Source organism: Anser brachyrhynchus (genome assembly GCF_964034855.1).
Source record: "Anser brachyrhynchus genome assembly, chromosome: 18".
NCBI lineage: Eukaryota > Metazoa > Chordata > Aves > Anseriformes > Anatidae > Anser > Anser brachyrhynchus.
In genome coordinates, this window is record NC_137711.1 from 10,784,583 (window position 1) to 10,800,685 (window position 16,103).

The 16,103-nt window shown below is 66.2% G+C and overlaps 1 protein-coding gene across 8 annotated transcripts; it reads right to left on the minus strand.

The window, feature by feature from the left end:
- Positions 1-31: 31 nt before the first annotated feature.
- USP43 (ubiquitin specific peptidase 43) lies at positions 32-12,458 on the minus strand. Of its 8 annotated transcripts, XM_080561295.1 has the most exons (15): positions 9,557-10,204; positions 8,110-8,250; positions 6,423-6,502; positions 5,835-5,927; positions 5,562-5,697; positions 5,356-5,479; positions 4,512-4,584; positions 4,306-4,411; positions 3,861-3,964; positions 3,662-3,739; positions 3,456-3,585; positions 3,035-3,350; positions 2,291-2,449; positions 1,549-1,686; positions 32-1,469 (listed from the first exon to the last, which is right to left on the minus strand). In XM_080561295.1, the coding sequence occupies exons 1-15, from the start codon at positions 10,115-10,117 to the stop codon at positions 778-780; spliced, it is 2,931 nt and encodes a 976-aa protein (XP_080417421.1). In that variant the 5' UTR covers positions 10,118-10,204; the 3' UTR covers positions 32-777. The 8 variants fall into 8 exon arrangements, with proteins under 8 accessions (XP_080417421.1, XP_080417420.1, XP_080417419.1 ...); XM_080561294.1 differs by lacking the exon at positions 5,562-5,697 and having other exon boundaries at positions 2,373-2,449; positions 3,035-3,366; positions 9,557-12,451; XM_080561293.1 differs by lacking the exon at positions 5,562-5,697 and having other exon boundaries at positions 2,291-2,412; positions 3,035-3,366; positions 9,557-12,450.
- Between the last annotated feature and the right edge of the window lie 3,645 nt (positions 12,459-16,103).

Consider the following 16,103-nt stretch of genomic DNA (forward strand, 5'->3'; position numbering starts at 1 on the left):
GCCTGCCAGCTGTGCTGCACCCCAGCCCCTTCCCCGCCAGCCTGCGCCGTGCCCCGGGGTGCCCACGGCCACCTCCAACCCCCCCACACCCAGGACCCGCTCCAGGAGGTTGTTGGGGGGCTTCGGGTCTCCCACGCTCAGCTCTGCTCAGCAGGGAGGCAGCAAGAATCCACCCCCCCGGGTGGGCACCACACGCTCGCACACGCGGCACCGGCTCCTTTCACGTGTCTTTAATAGAAAGAGCTCAGCGCGCCGCCGCCAGCAGCCCCCGCGTACAAAAGCTGGGTGGAGGAATCGCGTATTGCATAGCCCTGAGAGCGCGAGTGGCGCCCCGCTGCCGGCCGCCCTGCCAGGGAGTCGCCTCGTACAAAACAAAACCGTCTCTGCATAAAACTCTCTCCGTACAGAATAAATACTCCTAGCTCCCGACATCCCTCTGCCCCACGGCCCCCACGCCCGCTGCCTGCTGCTCGCTCCCAGGTAAGGCGTGGGTTGGGAAGGCGCTTGGGGCCGTGGTGCAGGGCATGCCCAGCATGGGGTGCCCCCGCTGCGGGGTGCCCAGGTGCAGGATGCTCCCTTGTGGGATGGTCCTGGGGTGCCAGATGTGCAGGGATGCCCCGATTCCGGGCACCCCAGGGCACGATGCCCCCAGCACCATACACCCGGGTGCGGGATGTTCATGGTGCAGAAATGCCCCAAATGCGGGCACCCCACTGCGCCATGCCCCCAGCGCCGGACGCTCCCACTTGAGCCTCACGCCAGCCCCACGGGCCCTGCTCAGAAGCTGGACTCGGGCACAGCCGCGTGGCGCAGCGATGCCGTGCGCTCCCGGCCCAGCAGCACCGTGCCCCGCGCACCCGGGGGGCCGGGTGGGGGCTGTGGGGGGCCCCCCGCGCCCCTGCCCAGCGAGGCCGAGCGCCGCAGCAGGCGGAGGGGGTGCAGGGGGAGGCTGGCCGAGCTCTGCGAGCGCCTGATGGGCGGCTCGGGGCTCTGCAGGCTGCTGCAGAGCGCGGCCCCCCCTGCTTTGCCCTCTTGCCGCCCCCGGGGGGGTCTCTGCTCCTGCTCCCCGCTCCCGGGGGGGCTCTTGCTTTTGGGGTGCAGGCGCGGGGTCACCTCGGCACCGGCACTCCGAGCTCGGCGCAGTGTTGGGGTGCAGAGGGGCAGCTCGGGTTTTTTGGGGGTGCCGGCTGCCCCACCCAGCGAGGGGCTCCGGGCCTGGGGGGCAGCGTGGGGGCTGCCATCCTCACCCACCCCCGCTGGGAGGATGGCGCGGTGGGGGCGGCGGGGCCGGTGCCCCGGCTCCAGGTGCACCAGCAGCTCCCCTGGGGCACCCGGTGCCCGCGGCCGGGAGGTGAAGGACCAGCGCAGGGGCACGGGCCTGGGGGGGCCGTCGCGGCAGGCGGGGGGCAGCTTCACGCTGAGGCTGCGGCTCTGGACGCTGCGCACCGAGGGCCTCGCCTCGAAGCCGCCTGCAAGGAAAGGAGCAGGAGGTCAGAGCAGCCGCCCCAGGGCGCTGGGGGTGCTGCAGGTGCTGCGGGTGCTGCTCACCTTTCTCCTGGGCGGTGCTGGTGTCCGGGGTGCTGGGCGGGGAGGGACGGGGGGCAGGGGGCTGCGACCTGGCGCTGTCCCGCTTGCTGCCGCCCAGCCGGGCCACCCAGTGATGGGACAGGGGCGAGCTGGTGGGGCCTGCGGGGAGCGGGGGGGCTGCGAGCGGTGCCGGGGCCGGGCTCCGTGCAGAGGCTGCGCAGTGCCGGCCCCAGCACCGGTCCCGCCCGCAGCCCTGGGAGGGCTCAGCACCCCTGGGAGCGGGACGAGAGCTGCTCGTGGGGCTGCAGCAATGTGGGAGCTGCAAAGAGCTGCGTGTGCATGTGTGGGTGTGCACACGTGTGGGCTAAGTGTGAACACGCCGTGCTGTCTGTGCTGTGCAGCTGCAGACTCAAGCACGTGTGCAGTGTGTGCAATCACCCAGGCGCATGCAAGCGTGCACAGCTGGCTGTGGTGTGTCTGCACAACGCGGTGCATGCACGTGTGTGCACTTAGCTGTGCTGCGTGCGCCTGCGGCACTGTCCACGCATGGGGACACATCCCCAGGTGCACGCATGCGCACACCATACCGTGCACACACACGCGTCCAGGTGCTGCACACACGTGTCTGGCTGGGCTGTGCCCAGGTGCTCTGTTTGCACTGGGCCATGCCCGCGTGCATGCCCCCGAGGCTCCCAGGCACCGTCGGGCCGGTGGCAGCGTGCAGGTGGCGGTGAGGTGCCACCGCTGGGGCGGTTCCGCTCACCTCTGGCGGCGCTGCTGGCCGACCAGGCGGGGATGGCGTCGCGGCGCTGGTAGAAGAGGATGTAGGCGCTGCGGGTGCTCACCTCGTCCTCCTGCACCGCCTCCACCGTGCTGTCGTCGTAGCTGTACCACCGCCCGTCCAGGGAGTTGCAGCAGTATGCTGGGGCAGGGGTGAGGGAGGGCACGAGGGGGAAGGGACCCCCCCCCGGGCCGCCCCTCGCCCAGTACAGCGGGGACGGGAGCCCCATCGTGCTGCAGGGTGGCGCTGACAGCGTGGGCAGCCCGGCCCCTGCAGGCGCTGCTCTGGGACACAGCCCCACGACCCCAGCCCATGTTCCCTGCCCGTTGTGCTTGCCCCCCACCCCGTGTCCTGCCCCACAGCATATCCCCTGCAGTGCCCCCCAACCCCGTGCCATACAAACCCCATCACACGTGCCCCGGAGGTGCCAGCCAAGCCTCGTTGCACACCCCTGCAGTGCCCTCCAAACCCCACGTCCTGCCCCACTGCACATCCCCCTCCAGCATGTCCCAACCCCGTGCCCCATCTCCTTGCTACGTACCCCAAACCCAGGCTGTACCCCAAAGCACGGCCCCTGCAGCGTGCCCCAAGCCCCACTGCACATCCCCTGCAGTGCCCCCAAGCCCCACGCCCTGTCCCATTGCCCACCCCCCGGGGTGCCCCCCAGCCCCACGCGCTGCCCCGCAGCGCACCCCGTTGCCGTGCCCCGTCCCGCCCCGCACTCACCGGTGTAGTGGCCGCCCTGCATGCTGCCGTGGTGGTTGCAGACGGCGTACAGGTCGTAGAGGGAGGCGCGGGGGCGGCTCTCGGGCAGGTGCCGGGGTGCCCAGCGGCCCCCCCCCGGGGCCAGGTGCGGGGCCATGTCCAGCCCCCGCAGGGGGAAGCGCACCAGGGTGGTGAGTTTGTGCCTGTGCTCGGCCACCTGCCGGAACCGCTTCAGGTGGATGATGAGGATGTCGGGCAGCGTCCAGAGGCTCAGCTTCACCGTGCCCTGCTGCGGCACTTGGCAGTGCGGGCAGCGCCAGGCGTCGTCCGGGGCCAGCTGGGGACACCGCGCGCTGTGGGCACCCCGAAACGAGCCCAGCAGCTCCAGCAGCCTCCCCCCGGCACCGTGGTGCTCGCGGGGGGCTTTCAGGGTGCCCCCTACCTGCTCCTCCTTGGTGTAGAGCTGGAAGCACTCATCCAGTGTGCAGCTGTGCTGCTGCTGGTGCGCCTGCTGCTGCAGCCGCACGCTCTCGGCATCCTGCACGGCCTCCTCCTGGAGGCTGCCGAAGAGGCTGCGGGGCGGGGGAGGCCGGGGGGGGCTCAGGGAAGGGCGCCCCACGCTGCCCCCGCTCCCCACGCGGGACTCACCGCTCCTTGGTGGCCACGTCCCACTCGGCCGTCAGCTGCACGTGGCGGGGGCCGCCCGCGCCGCTCAGCCGCAGCGCCCTGCGGGGCAGCGTCAGCCCCGCGAGCCCCCGGCCCCTCTCCGTGCCTCAGTTTCCCTCCCGGAGGGGCCGGGGGCAGCGGCACCCCCCTCCCCATGGGGATGGCCGCGTCCCCCCCTCACCTGTCGACGGCGGGGTGGCAGAGCGGCCGGGTGTCCTGCGGGGACAGGTAGGTGCCGGGTGCCGTGTCCCCGGCCACACGGAGCCGGAACAGGGTCCCTGCGCCCTGCGTGGCACAGCGGGGTTCAGCGGGGGCTCGGTGGGGTTCAGCGGGGTCTCGGCCGCCCCAAGAGTGAGACCACCCCCGGCCAAGCGCCCACCCCAGGCTGGACGCAGGCACTGATCCTCGTTTGCATTGGGAATTTAATTCTGGGTCCCGAGGGGCTTCCGATCCTGCTCCCGCGCCCGCAGTGGGGACACCCATGGGGACAGGGTCCCACCCATGGGGGCTGCCCGCTCCCAGCCCTGGGGACAGCGCGGGGACCCCCGGATGGTGGCACCCAGGTGCCAAGGGACGGGTGACGCCGCGGCCCCGTCCCCAGGCGGGGGCATGCGGGGGGGTCTCACCTGCGCCCCGCTCCTCATCAGGTGCCGCAGCGGGGCGAGGAGGCTGCGCTGCAGCTGCGCCCACGACGCGCCCCGCTCCTGCCACAGCACCAGGGGGGGCCCGAACCTGGGGACGGAGGGGACGGGGCTGGGGCAGGGCTGGGGGCAGCGGCGGGGATGCCCCCAGGGATGGGGTACGGGGGGGGGGGGGGGCGCGGTGCCGGTACCTGGCTTGGCGGGGGCCGGTGCCCGCGGCGTGGCACAGGAGCAGCAGGAGCATGGGGGGGGCCGGGGGGCGGCCTGCGGGACGGGGACGGGGGGACGGGGACAGGGGGCACAATCACAGCACAGGGGGCACGGCGTAGCCCAATCACAGCGCAGCGCACCCACCTCCCGCCAATCACAGCAGAGGGGATCCCCGCCTCCCACCAATTGTAATGGGGGGTGAAGTCTCCACCAATCACAGCACAGCACACACCTGCCCCCACCAATCATAGCACGAGGGACTCGGCTCCCACCTATCACTGGGAGGGGGAAGGAGGGTGCCACCAATCACAGCAGGGCAGGCACCTGCTTCCACCAATCATGAAATTGGGGGGGGGGGGGGGGGGGGGTTATCTCCCACCAGTCAGAGCACGGGGCTGTTATCTCCCACCAATCCCAGCCCAGAGGCTGTTATCTTCCACCAATCAGAGCACGGGGCTGTTATCTCCCACCAATCCCAGCCCAGGGGCTGTTATCTCCCACCAATCCCAGCACGGGGCTGTTATCTCCCACCAATCCCAGCCCAGGGCTGTTATCTCCCACCAACCCCAGCCCAGGGCTGTTATCTTCCACCAATCAGAGCACGGGGCTGTTATCTCCCACCAATCCCAGCCCAGGGCTGTTATCTCCCACCAACCCCAGCCCAGGGCTGTTATCTTCCACCAATCAGAGCACGGGGCTGTTATCTCCCACCAATCCCAGCCCAGGGGCTGTTACCTCCCACCAATCAGAGCACGGGGCTGTTATCTCCCACCAATCCCAGCCCAGGGCTGTTATCTCCCACCAACCCCAGCAGCACCCCGGTACCTGCGGGGGGCCCGGGGGGGCCCTGCAGCGCGTACAGGGCCGCCCCCTCCCCGGCCGTGCCCAGCTCCTCGGCGTCGCCCAGCGAGCGCAGGGAGCCCCGCGGGGACACCTCCGCCAGGATCACCTGCAGGACACCACGACGCTGGGGGGCCTGCCTGGGGGGGCATTTGGGGTGCCCCCGGTGCCGCCACCACCACCCCCGGTACCTGCTCAGGGGGCACGTCCCCCTCCCGCGCCACCATGGCACGCAGCTCCGCCACCGTGCCCCGCAGCGGCACCGCCAGCCCCACGCGCACCGGGCGCCGGGCCTCGCGCTGCAGCACCAGCGTCACGTTGAGCGCCCTGCGGACGGCATCGTGGGGAGGGGGCGTCAGGGCGGGGGGCGCACCCTCAGCCAGCACCCACACCGCAAACCTTTTCCCCAAATTTTGCAAATCACTCCGTTTTGGGGGAGGGGGAGGGGGGCGCGGGGGGCTCACCTGGTCTGGCGCGTGGGGATGGGCAGCGAGACGCACAGGAAGGGGTCGAAGGTGTTGCTCTGCTTCAGGCAGTGCGGGCACGTCAGCGAGGACCTGCGGGGCGCAGGCACGGCGCTGGCACGTCCCCGAGGGGCGCGGCACGAAGCCATGCGGGGACGGGACGGCCCCACTGGGGCTGCGAGATGGAGGCGGGGGGCTTGCAACCCCCACGGTGCCTACCCAGAGCCACGCGCAGCCCCGGCCGGCTGTTCACTCTGAAACCTATCGATGGCACCGCAGCGACTGTTGCTGCAGAACCTGGTGCTGCCCGCACAGCCCCAGCACAGCCTGGCTCAAATCAATATTTAATGCCAGCAGCCAGCACACCTCTCCTTTTCTCTCCTCTCCTTTCCTCTCCCCTTTCCATTTTTTCCCCCTCTCTTTTTTCTGCACCTCCAGACGTGTCCCCTCGCTGCCCTCCTCCCCGAGCCCTCCCAGCCCAGCAGACCCGGGGGGGTCCCAGCCCATGGGTGTCCCCCCCTCCGGCAGTACCACACGGCTGCGGCGCTGCTCGGAGGGCAGGATGCGGCCCCCGCGGTGCCCGCTCACCTGTACTGCGCCTGGAAGTGGCTCTGCACGAAGCTCTGCGCGCGGGGTGCCGCGGCACCGCTGCTCTGCTCCGGGACGGGCTGCGGGGACAAGGGACAAGCGGGGTGAGCCCGGGGCACCACGGGAGCATGGGGAGCCAGGCACAGCTGCGGAGTCCCCACGTGCTCTGCGGTGTCCCCATGGGCTCTGTGGCACGGGGAGTGACCCCTGCCCAGCCCCATGGGCGTCTGCTGCGGGGGGATTTGGGGGCACATCCCCATGTGGACAGCACGGCCCAAATCCCCAGCCAGGAGCAGCCCCAGGGCAGGGAGGACCTGGGAGAGCCAAGGAGGCCGGACACGCAGACGGGGAGGCGAGATGCCCTGCAGGCGTTCCCCTGCTCTGCTCCTTATGGGACGTGGATGAAAATGCAACAACCGCTCGGCTTTTCAGGGCTTGGGCAGCTGAAAACCAGGGCTCAGCCCCCACCCCCGGCCCCTGTCCCTGCCCTGCCTCAGCCTCCAGACCTGTGAAATGGGCGCCCTCAGGGTGCGCACAGCCAGCCGTGGGAAGGGGGAAAGCCGTGAGATGCTGCAGGAGGACTGGGCTGTTGTAGGGGCTGAAGAGTTTTTGGTACGGCCATGAGCAAGCCTGAAAACACACGAGGTATTTGGACAGGCTGTGGCTTTTCTTGGTGCCATCTGCTGGCACCAGGTCCCGCTGAGACTGACGTGTCCTCACGGCCTGCCTGGGGCCATCTGCCGTGTCAGAGGGGGACCTGACTCACTCTGAGCAGTGCCTGTGCCCCCTCTGATTCCCCCAAATTGCCCCAAATTCCCCAGAGAGTTCCTCCTCCTCCTCCAGCCCTCCGATCAGCAAACCCTTTGGACCCCTGGGGCTGCTCAGGCAGATGCAGCACCCGTTTCAGTCCCGCTGGTGAGCTGTCACCAGCAGCTTCTGCCTGTCCCCAGGGCGCAGGGAACACACCAGGGTTGTGCCACCTCAGCCCCAGATCAGTGTCCCCAGGCCCGGTGTCCGCGCTCTCCATCCATCCCACAGCGTCCCCACCCCGTGTCACCCCGCGTGACGCCAGCAGCGGGTTTCGGGGTGGGGGACGCGAGTGCTGATTTCTCGAGCTGTGTTCCCAGCTCCCGCCCAGCCGCCTGGGGAGCTGCTGTCTGATGGCAAAAAGCACGTTTCAGCTTTTCTTCCTGTTTAATAGGTTCTGAAAGCAGGAGGGAAAGCACAAAGTGCCCCCCACAGGCACCACTTTGGAGCCAAAGTGTCACCGAGATGGCTCCCGGCAGCGATCTGCTGCACCCACGGGTGCTGCAGGGACCCAGGGCAGGCGCTGGGCTCCACGGGGACCCCACAACGGTGGGGGGACACCCAGGAGGAGGGCGCTGCCCATGGGGTGCAAGGGGCGGGCAGCAGCGGGTTCAGCTTCTGAGAGCCACTGCTGCAAAAAGGATGCTGGGGGGCACAGAGGGCCCTGTCCCGAAGCCAAACGGCCGCCGCTGGTGTCACACCAGGTGCTGGCACCTCGCTAGGGGTGCGGACATTGAGAGCGCAGACAGACAGAGGGAGGCTTAATTGTGGGCGCTGTGCCGGTGCTGCCCGGCCTGGCTGGATGCTGCAAGGCTGCGCCCCCGGCTCAGCGGGGTCCCGGGGAGAATTGGGGTGCTCCCTCCCCCCAGGGGACACCCACCTCGGCGGTGGTGCAGGGCCCCTGTGCGGGCGAGGCGGTGCCCAGGTCCTCGTGCATGCGGTCCAGCAGCCAGAGCAGGAACTCGAGGGCATCGTGCTGCGCGTTGCCGCGGAACTGCGCGCCGTGCTTGGACACGATGCTCTGCAAGGCACGGCGCTGAGCCCTGGGACACGCGTCCCAGAGCTAACCGACACCCCGGCACCAGGCTCTGATCCCGTCCCAGCCCCAGCCCGCGGTAATTAAGCCCATAACGAACAGGTGCCTGCTGTCCTGGGGCTGCAGGGCTGTCACAGCAGCTCTGGGCCGGCTGGGGAGCGTCTCCCAGCAGCTCGTTGCAGGACGACTTTTGGGCACCAGGAGCCGCTGACGCCCCAGCAGGCAGCAGGGATGCTCCTGGGGTCGGGGCTGCCACCAGAGACCCCCCCCCAGCCTGGCCAAGCCCCCCTTACCCCATCAGCAGCAGCCCATTGCCAGCCCGGTGCCACCCCGTGCCTCAGTTTCCCCAGCCGGGTGATGCTGGCGGTGCCACCCCGGGGTGTGCTCAGCCCAACACCGCCCGGTGCCGCGCGGGCAGACCCCGGCACCCAGCACCCTCCAACTGGCTGGCACATCCTGATAACGAAGGCTTCCCTAATTAAGCAGTTCATGAGCTAACAGCCCCGCAGAGGCTCTAACAACCTCGAGGCCCCCAAGCCTGTCCCCTGCAGTCTCCCCTTGCACAGCTCCAGCCCCTCACAACCGAGGCTCGGCCTTGGGGTCCCCCAGTTCCATGGCCACCAGCTGAATGCACTGCCCCGTGCCTCAGTTTCCCCTTCTGCTGAGCAGAGCAAACTCCCCCACCAGTGTGACGGGGGGTGCGGGGGGGTTCAGCCAAGCTGGGTGCCCCCCAAGGTCCCCTCCAGCTTTTCCCAGCTCGGTCTCAGGACCCAGCCCCTGACGCGCTGCTGGGATCGCAGCAAGCCGGACACCTCGAGCACAGATCACTGGGGACACGCAGCGCCAGTCGGGTGCCACTGTCACCAAACCCAGCTCTGCCACTGAGCCAGCCACGGAGCGCACCGGGCGCCGTGCACAGGCGTAGTGCCCAAACCCCAAATGGGCACAGCCCCGGCACCGCGGTGCCAAGTCACCGCCGAGGCTGAGCCCTCGTGGGGCTCTGCAGCCGCCTGGGCACCCGCCCTGCTGCCACGTTGCCACAGGGGAGCTTGGCGTAAGGGCAGAATAAAGAAAATGCCGGGGTGAATGCGCCCAGCAGGCAGCAGGCACCCAGCGGGAGGGAGCCCCAGGCTCAGCCCGAAGTCGCCTCATCCCTCGCGCTCCGTGCGTGGCCCCACGCGTGGCTGCGAGCGGGGCTCAGCGCCGCCGTGTCGGTGCCCGCCGGAGCCGGTGAGCGGCCGTGGGGTGACGGGGCCGCGATGGGGCCGGGATGGGGCCGTCGGGGCCGTACCTTGAACTCGGCGGAGAGCCGCGGGCTGTAGTCGAGGGTCCAGAGGGCGCGGACCAGGGCCGCCAGCCGCTGCGTGACCTCGGCACGGGCTCCGCGGGCGCGGTAGCGGCCGAGGGCGAGGAACTCGGCGAGCGGGGCGGTGTTGCTGAGGCACTGCACCACGGCGTTCATGAAGCACGTGTTGCCGTGGTTCCGCAGCCCCTGCGCGCCCGGCGGCCGTGCCACGCTCCCCATCGCCGCCCCCACCCTGGTCCCCACCTCCATCCCCATCCCGCCCCCGGGCTCCGATCCCTGCCCCGATCCCGGGGCCCGCCGCCCCCCGGCCCCCCCGCCCCCGAAGCCCCCCTCGTCGTCCTCGGGCGCCCCCCGCCGCGCCCCGCGCCCCCCCGCCAGGCGCCCCCAGGCGCGCAGCAGCCGCCCCGCCAGGCCGCCCAGCGAGCGCAGGGCCCCCCGGGACCCCCGGCACCCCCGGGCCCCCCCGGGCCGCCGCCGGCCCCCCCGCCGCCGCCCCCACCCCCCGCCCCGCCACCGCCCCCCGGGGCCGCCCCACGCCGCGCTCATGGCCCCGGGGGGCGGCGGCGGCGCCCGCCCGGTGCCCGTGCCGGTGCCGGTCCCGGTGCCGTCGGGGCGCGCATGGCCCCGGGCGGGCGCTGGGCGCCGGTGCGGAGCCGGCGGGGCCGGGGAGGGCGGTTTTGTGTGCGAGGGCGGCTCCTCCCCCGGCCGGGCTGGCTCCGGGAGAAGGGGAAGAGAAAGGAGGAGGAGAGGAGGAGGAGGAAGAGGAGGAGGAGGAGGAGCCGCGGTGGCGGTGGAAGCGGCCGAGCCCCGGTTGCCCCGTCCCGTGCCCGCTTCGGGCCCCCGGGGGCCACAGGGGGGCTGCGACCTCCCCCGGGGAGCCGAGGCTGGAGGCCGGCCGGGGGGGCACAGGGGGCAGCGGGCACCGGCCCCGGCCTCGGGTACAATCCGTCGGGGCCCGGTGGTGCCCAGCAGCCGGAGGGAGCATCAGCAGCGGCAGCGCCTCTCTGCAAAGGTCACGGTCTGCAGGGCGAAGCCCCGGGGCTCCCCGGCACCAAGCCAGGAGCTGGAAACGGGGAGCGTTCACGGGAGGATGCGGGGATTCCTCCAACGCCGGGTTGTGCTTCGCGTGCTGCGGGAAGAGCGGGCTTCGTCAACCCCGGGAGCTCCCGGCGGGCTGCTAACAAAAGCATGTGTCGGTCTGCCCCGGGGACGGGGGCACCAGGCCGGCAGCATCGCCCCTGAGCACCGCACGGCAGCGAGGGCTGAGCCTGGTCGGGCATCCTGCTGGGCTGGGGGCACCCGGGGACCCGAGCCTGGGTGCTGCTGAAAGCACGGGAGGGCAACGGGGAGAAGTGAGGGTGCTGGGACGTGGAGGCAGGAGCCGGGGAGCCCGGCCAGGAACGTGGTCGTCAGGTGTGGCTGCTGCGAGCGGTGGGAATTAGAAAGGCAAACCTGCTGGGCACATGGGAGAGAACAGAAAAGGGAGACAGTGAAACAGCCCTGAACCAAAAAACAACAACCAAGCCTGCCCAAATTAGACAGCGACATGTGCCGGGCCGTGGAAGTGGCTGTGCTGGGGTCCCAGCAAGCTGCGGCACGGGGCACGGCGCTGGTGGCACCGCCTGCCCCTGCTGCCAGCCCTCCGCAGGTAGCGCCGGCCTCTCCCGGCTGGGAGCGAGCGATTCCCACGGCGCGGCGAGGGCCAGGAATGCTCGCTATGTTAATCCGCCTCTCAGTAATATCCTGCTCGCAACCTGCACTCTTCACACGATTCTGGACCCCGTGCCTTCCCATTCAGCTCAAATCAAATATTTATTGGCGCTGCAGCACGCAGGCAGCGCTGGGTTGTGTAAGTGCCTTTTCTCTAAACGCCTTTTTCGGGAGCCCCCGACTTTCTCACACTTCTGCTGTGCAAGCTGACATTTTGCACACACCAGGCTCAGACGTGGAGCAAACGTGGGGTGGGGAAAACCTAAACATCAGCTACAAAGAGAGTGGGAAAATACCCGCCTGCTGTTCTGAAAAAATCCGTGCTGCTATGGCATGGGCTGCCCCGGTGCCGCGGACACCAGGCGGCATAAAACCAGAGGGAGGTTCCTGTGGCAGGAGGGTGGCAGAAACGTGCCCTGCGGGCGGGCAGAGTCTGTGCAGGGCGGCACCGGGGTGTCGGGGGGGGGGTGCGGGAACAAAAACCTCAGCCCCGAGCTGAGCTGAGTCCAGCCTAGCAGAAATCCATTCCGATGCTGCCAAATCACAGCAAAAAGAAAAAGAAGAAAAAAAGAGTCTTCACGCTCGCTGGGTTTTGCCCCAGGACAATGTTTTCTTTATCGAAGCCTCCCTGCTCTCTCGGCACGGGCCGGGAACATCTGCGGGGCGGGCTGGGAGCCTGCTTTCGCAGGGGGGCTCTGGAGATGGTAAGTGCTTTCTGGGTGCAAGCGAGGACAACCAAAGCCTGCGTCTGTTTTTAAGATTCTGTGCTCCCGAGGAAAGCCATAATGCCGGTCCCACATCGTTACGGGGGGGCCACCCGCTAATGGTGACATCCGACTTCGTGGCTTAAGGCAGAACGGGAAAGCTTCCTCCTGCAGGAGACGCCTCCTCGTTCAGCCTCCTCGCTCCGATTAAATTATAGATAGCAAACTAAGTTATTTAGCAGCCACATGAAAGATGCATGGGTCCTGCCTTTTTGGGGAGCGGAGGCGCAGCAGCGAGGCAGGTAAATGCCGCCGGTCCGGGGAGCTCACAGCAGACGAATGCGCTCCTGCGGCGTGGAACACGGAAGGTCAGCCGGCAACTTCGTGCTGCCCCTGAGCTGCTCTAACTCACACACGTCGTTCGCAATTCAGCTTTGTTTGTCATGAACATGTGCGGTCCCTGGCTGCTGCTCTGAGTGGGTGTCTTTGGGCTGTTTTCACCCGTTGTCCCCTGTGAACGTGGAGGCTGAGATCCCTGCAGCAGGCACTGAAGCTGGGGGTACAGGAGGAGCGGTGAGCCCCGTTACAGTAGTCACAAGCCAGGGATTCGGGTGAGAACCAGCCTCCGGCCACAGGCACTCACATCCCTCCGGATTCTCCGGGGTGAACAAAATCAGCGTGCAGAGCCCTGCACGTCCATCCCCATGTTTCATAACCTGGAACCTCCGTTTTGCAGGGGGCTGGGAAAGCCCTGGCTTTTTGGGGACGGGATGATTTGGGGTGAGGAGCAGCGCTCCGTCACACTCCGGCTGTGTGCGATAGGCAGGTCAGAGCACACCCAGCCGCTCCTTCTGGGCTGCGTTAGCCTAAGGACCCGCTTGGCAGCCTACAGAGTGCTTTTGGAGTAAAGCAATGACTTTGCCCTGCAGTCTCCACCAGTCCCTGCGCACAGCAGGGGGTGTGGAACTGGACGATCTTCCAACCCAAACCATTCCATGCTCCTGTCACCCTCCGGTTCTGTGTCTGCGCTGTGACTTCTCTTGGCTGGGTCTGTGCCAGCTGAACCCCCTGGGGACTTGCTGCCCGCCTGCTGCAGGGACACGGAGCAGCCTGGGGCTGGGCTCCCCCCTGGGGCTGGGCTCCCCCTGCTCCGAGCGAGCACCGGGGGATTCACCTCCACGCCAGCAGACACCCCGAGGCGCTGAGCGATGCGCAAATCAACAAACGCTGTGAAGTTAGTTCAATGCTAGCGTGTTAAAAAAACTTACTGAAAGGCTTTTGTGCCAGGGCAGAGCAAGGCAACAGCAACGTGAGCCCTTCTGCAGGGCTGCAAGCCAGCACACCACAAAGAAGTCCTCCACGGAGGGGGGAATGGCAGCCAGGGGGCCAAATTCCTGGTGGCAAGGAGCTCCCATCACAGCACTGTGCTGTGAGTTAATGCCACACAGCCAGACACCCGGCTCTCCCTTCCTTTGGCTCCATGCCATAAAGCCCACGATCAGTTTCACCCAAAGAGCTACCTGCTCCTGGAGCAAGCAGCAGGCATCACACAACTCTCACTTTTTTTTTTTTTCTCCCTATTAAAAAAAGCCATTTCCAAAACCCAGGATATGCCCGATTTTCACTGCCCCTCACTTCACACCCTCTCCCCCAGGGACCACAGTTTAGCTCCATCACCGAGGCAGCGCATAGCGCAACCCTGGTGCTCATGCAGGCTGCGCTGCCGTAGCCTGTCTGCTTCTCTGCCTTGCCACTTGCTGCTCCTCCGGGGAATTCGGGGAGATACACGGGGAGAGATGTCAGGAGCACACGCAATGTGTATGCAAACATGGCTTTTAGCAGCGACACCGCGTTGCTGTTGTTGACGTGACTGGAGCAGCAGCACCTCCCTTTGCCTGGGTGAAGCTGCGCCGCGCTGCCTGGTAATAGCGCCCGCGTTACGGCTGACTCCGGGTAGAGCCTCGTACGGATCCGTTATTAACGGGGCTGCTCCTCGTGACTAATGATAGCGTAATGAATGCATTCACGTTGTAAGACACAATTTGCCTGCCGTCAGGCAAGCGCCTAATGGGGAAATGTGCGACTGCAGCTCATGTTTTCCAAATACAGCCTGACTTCTGATGGGAGAGAGGCACGGGTTGCTCTGCCTATCCGCTGCTCGGCATTATTCATGTAGGTCACATCCCTTTGTAAAGCTCCAGGGGCTCCCCAGGGACCCCAGCTGTGCGGGTGAGGAGCGTGCACCGCTCTTAGCGCTGCTGGGAGATGTGCCGGGGGGGCAAGGAGCGCTGCTGAGCTGCCTGGAAAGCCGACGAGCTTATGAGAGCCTGGCTGAGCCCCGGCTGCCCGTCTTTTCCAAGTACAGGCACGGACTCAGAGGTCTCACAGCTGCTCACAGCCAGCCTAAACGCCCTGAATGCGGTTATCACCTCAGAAGTACAGCGAGGGGGTCCTGCCCCAGTGTTCCTCTTCCCCTGCAGCTGCAAAGACACAGTAGCATGGCTTCCTCGGGGGGCACTGGGTCAGGGTGTACAGGAGCATGGTGTTGTGCTGCCATCGCGTGCCGAACACCGCTGCGGGCAGTGACCTGCACTGGGTTGCTGCGCTGGAGCGAGTGAACTTGGTCAGTGTGCACGCTTATGATTTGGGCTGGCTTCAATAGGTTGATGCCCCTTCACTCTGAAAAGAAAGAGGTTCAGGAGAGGACTTCTCCATGTCTCTGCTCACAGCTTTCCCATCCGTAAGCTGCCAGTAGCAGACACACAGCCTGAGCCTCCTTGCTGCTGGTAACAAAACGTGGTTACCCTTGGCGTGCCAACTCCCGTCTGCCAGAGTCAGCAGATGACTGCGGCCAGACAAGTCTGGAAAGCCCATCTCATTTTGCTGCCTCCAAGCTGAGAAGAACCAGATAACACAGGGGGCTTTGGTCCTTACACCGAGGACCAGCCGCACAGGAACAGGATCTTGGTGCCCCGCCGGGTACTCGGATCCTGCTCCTGCCCATAACGACAGGTTCGGTGCAACCTGAGGGGAAGGAAATTGCTTTGCTGGAGTAAGACTGCTGGAGAGGTAACCGCATCTCGAGCCCTTCCCCTCCAGGTACACAGGGAGCTGGCGGTGCATTCTGTGGTGCCCTCAATGGGCTCCCCCAGGCTGACGGTGTTGGGGGCTCGGGGATCCGGCACCGCGCTGCCCGCGCTGCCCTGGGCAAGGCAGAGAGGAGCTGCTCTTTGGGGCTGCCCCGTGAGCTCTCACGCATGGTTTCTGTTTTCATTGTCCTCCACAAGCACGAATGTTTTGCCTGTCCGTCCCACATTCCAGTGGCTTGATCCTGCCTTCCAAACCACAGTGAGAGCTGCTGCAGGGCTTGTAAAACCTGCCGGAGTGTTTATTGCTGCATAGCAGCGAGCCTTGAATCCAAAGAAAAAGAGGAAGGAATGACTTAATTCCTTTGCTCAAGACTCCGTTAATAACAGCAGAGATATTTCAACCAGAAGGAATATGACTTGCACGGTGTTTGATGGGCAACACGTGCAGATACCCCCAGAGCCGGTCTAAAAGGATGTGCTGTGAGCAGTAATCATTTTCAGTGGCATATAAAGAATAACAAGCGATCATCCCGTAAAATGCCTATCCCCCGTTGCATACCAAAACAGCTCTACTACCAGTCCAGGTGTGACAGTATCTAAATGACACGGCCTTTAAATCATCAGCTTAGTTAACTGTCTCTAAGCGTTAACATTAGGAATACAACATTTTGCTACAATTTTAATTTATGACAGAATTCTCAGTGCCTGCAAGAGAAATATTTACTTCACTTGCATCACTTCACAGACTGGCTGCCTACGCTGATCTTTAAACAAACAGTATCTGGAGAGCTGTTGGCTATAATGCCAGACACGATACCAGATACTCATTCTCGGACAGAATACATATTTCATGCTATTTGGAGCCTGTTTGAAAAATTAGGGCAATGACTGGGAATGTGAATGTGACCAGCTGGAGACATCCAGGCATTTCTAGAAATGATTGCACTCTCACTCTTGAGAATCAGGCCTCTGAACAGAGTTTTAGACTGGACACTGCAAATGAAGAAGCCCCAAAGACCTGGCATTCCT

Coding starts and splice junctions, on each gene's coding strand:
- USP43 (XM_080561292.1), bottom strand. CDS start 10,556: ATGCTCCCTCCGGCTGCTGGGCACCACCGGGCCCCGACGGATTGTACC. Junction 3,740..3,860: donor TGCCACCCCGCCGTCGACAG/GTGAGGGGGGGA, acceptor GCTGCCCCGCAG/GGCGCTGCGGCTGAGCGGCG. Junction 3,586..3,661: donor GACGTGGCCACCAAGGAGCG/GTGAGTCCCGCG, acceptor CCCGCCCCGCAG/CCTCTTCGGCAGCCTCCAGG.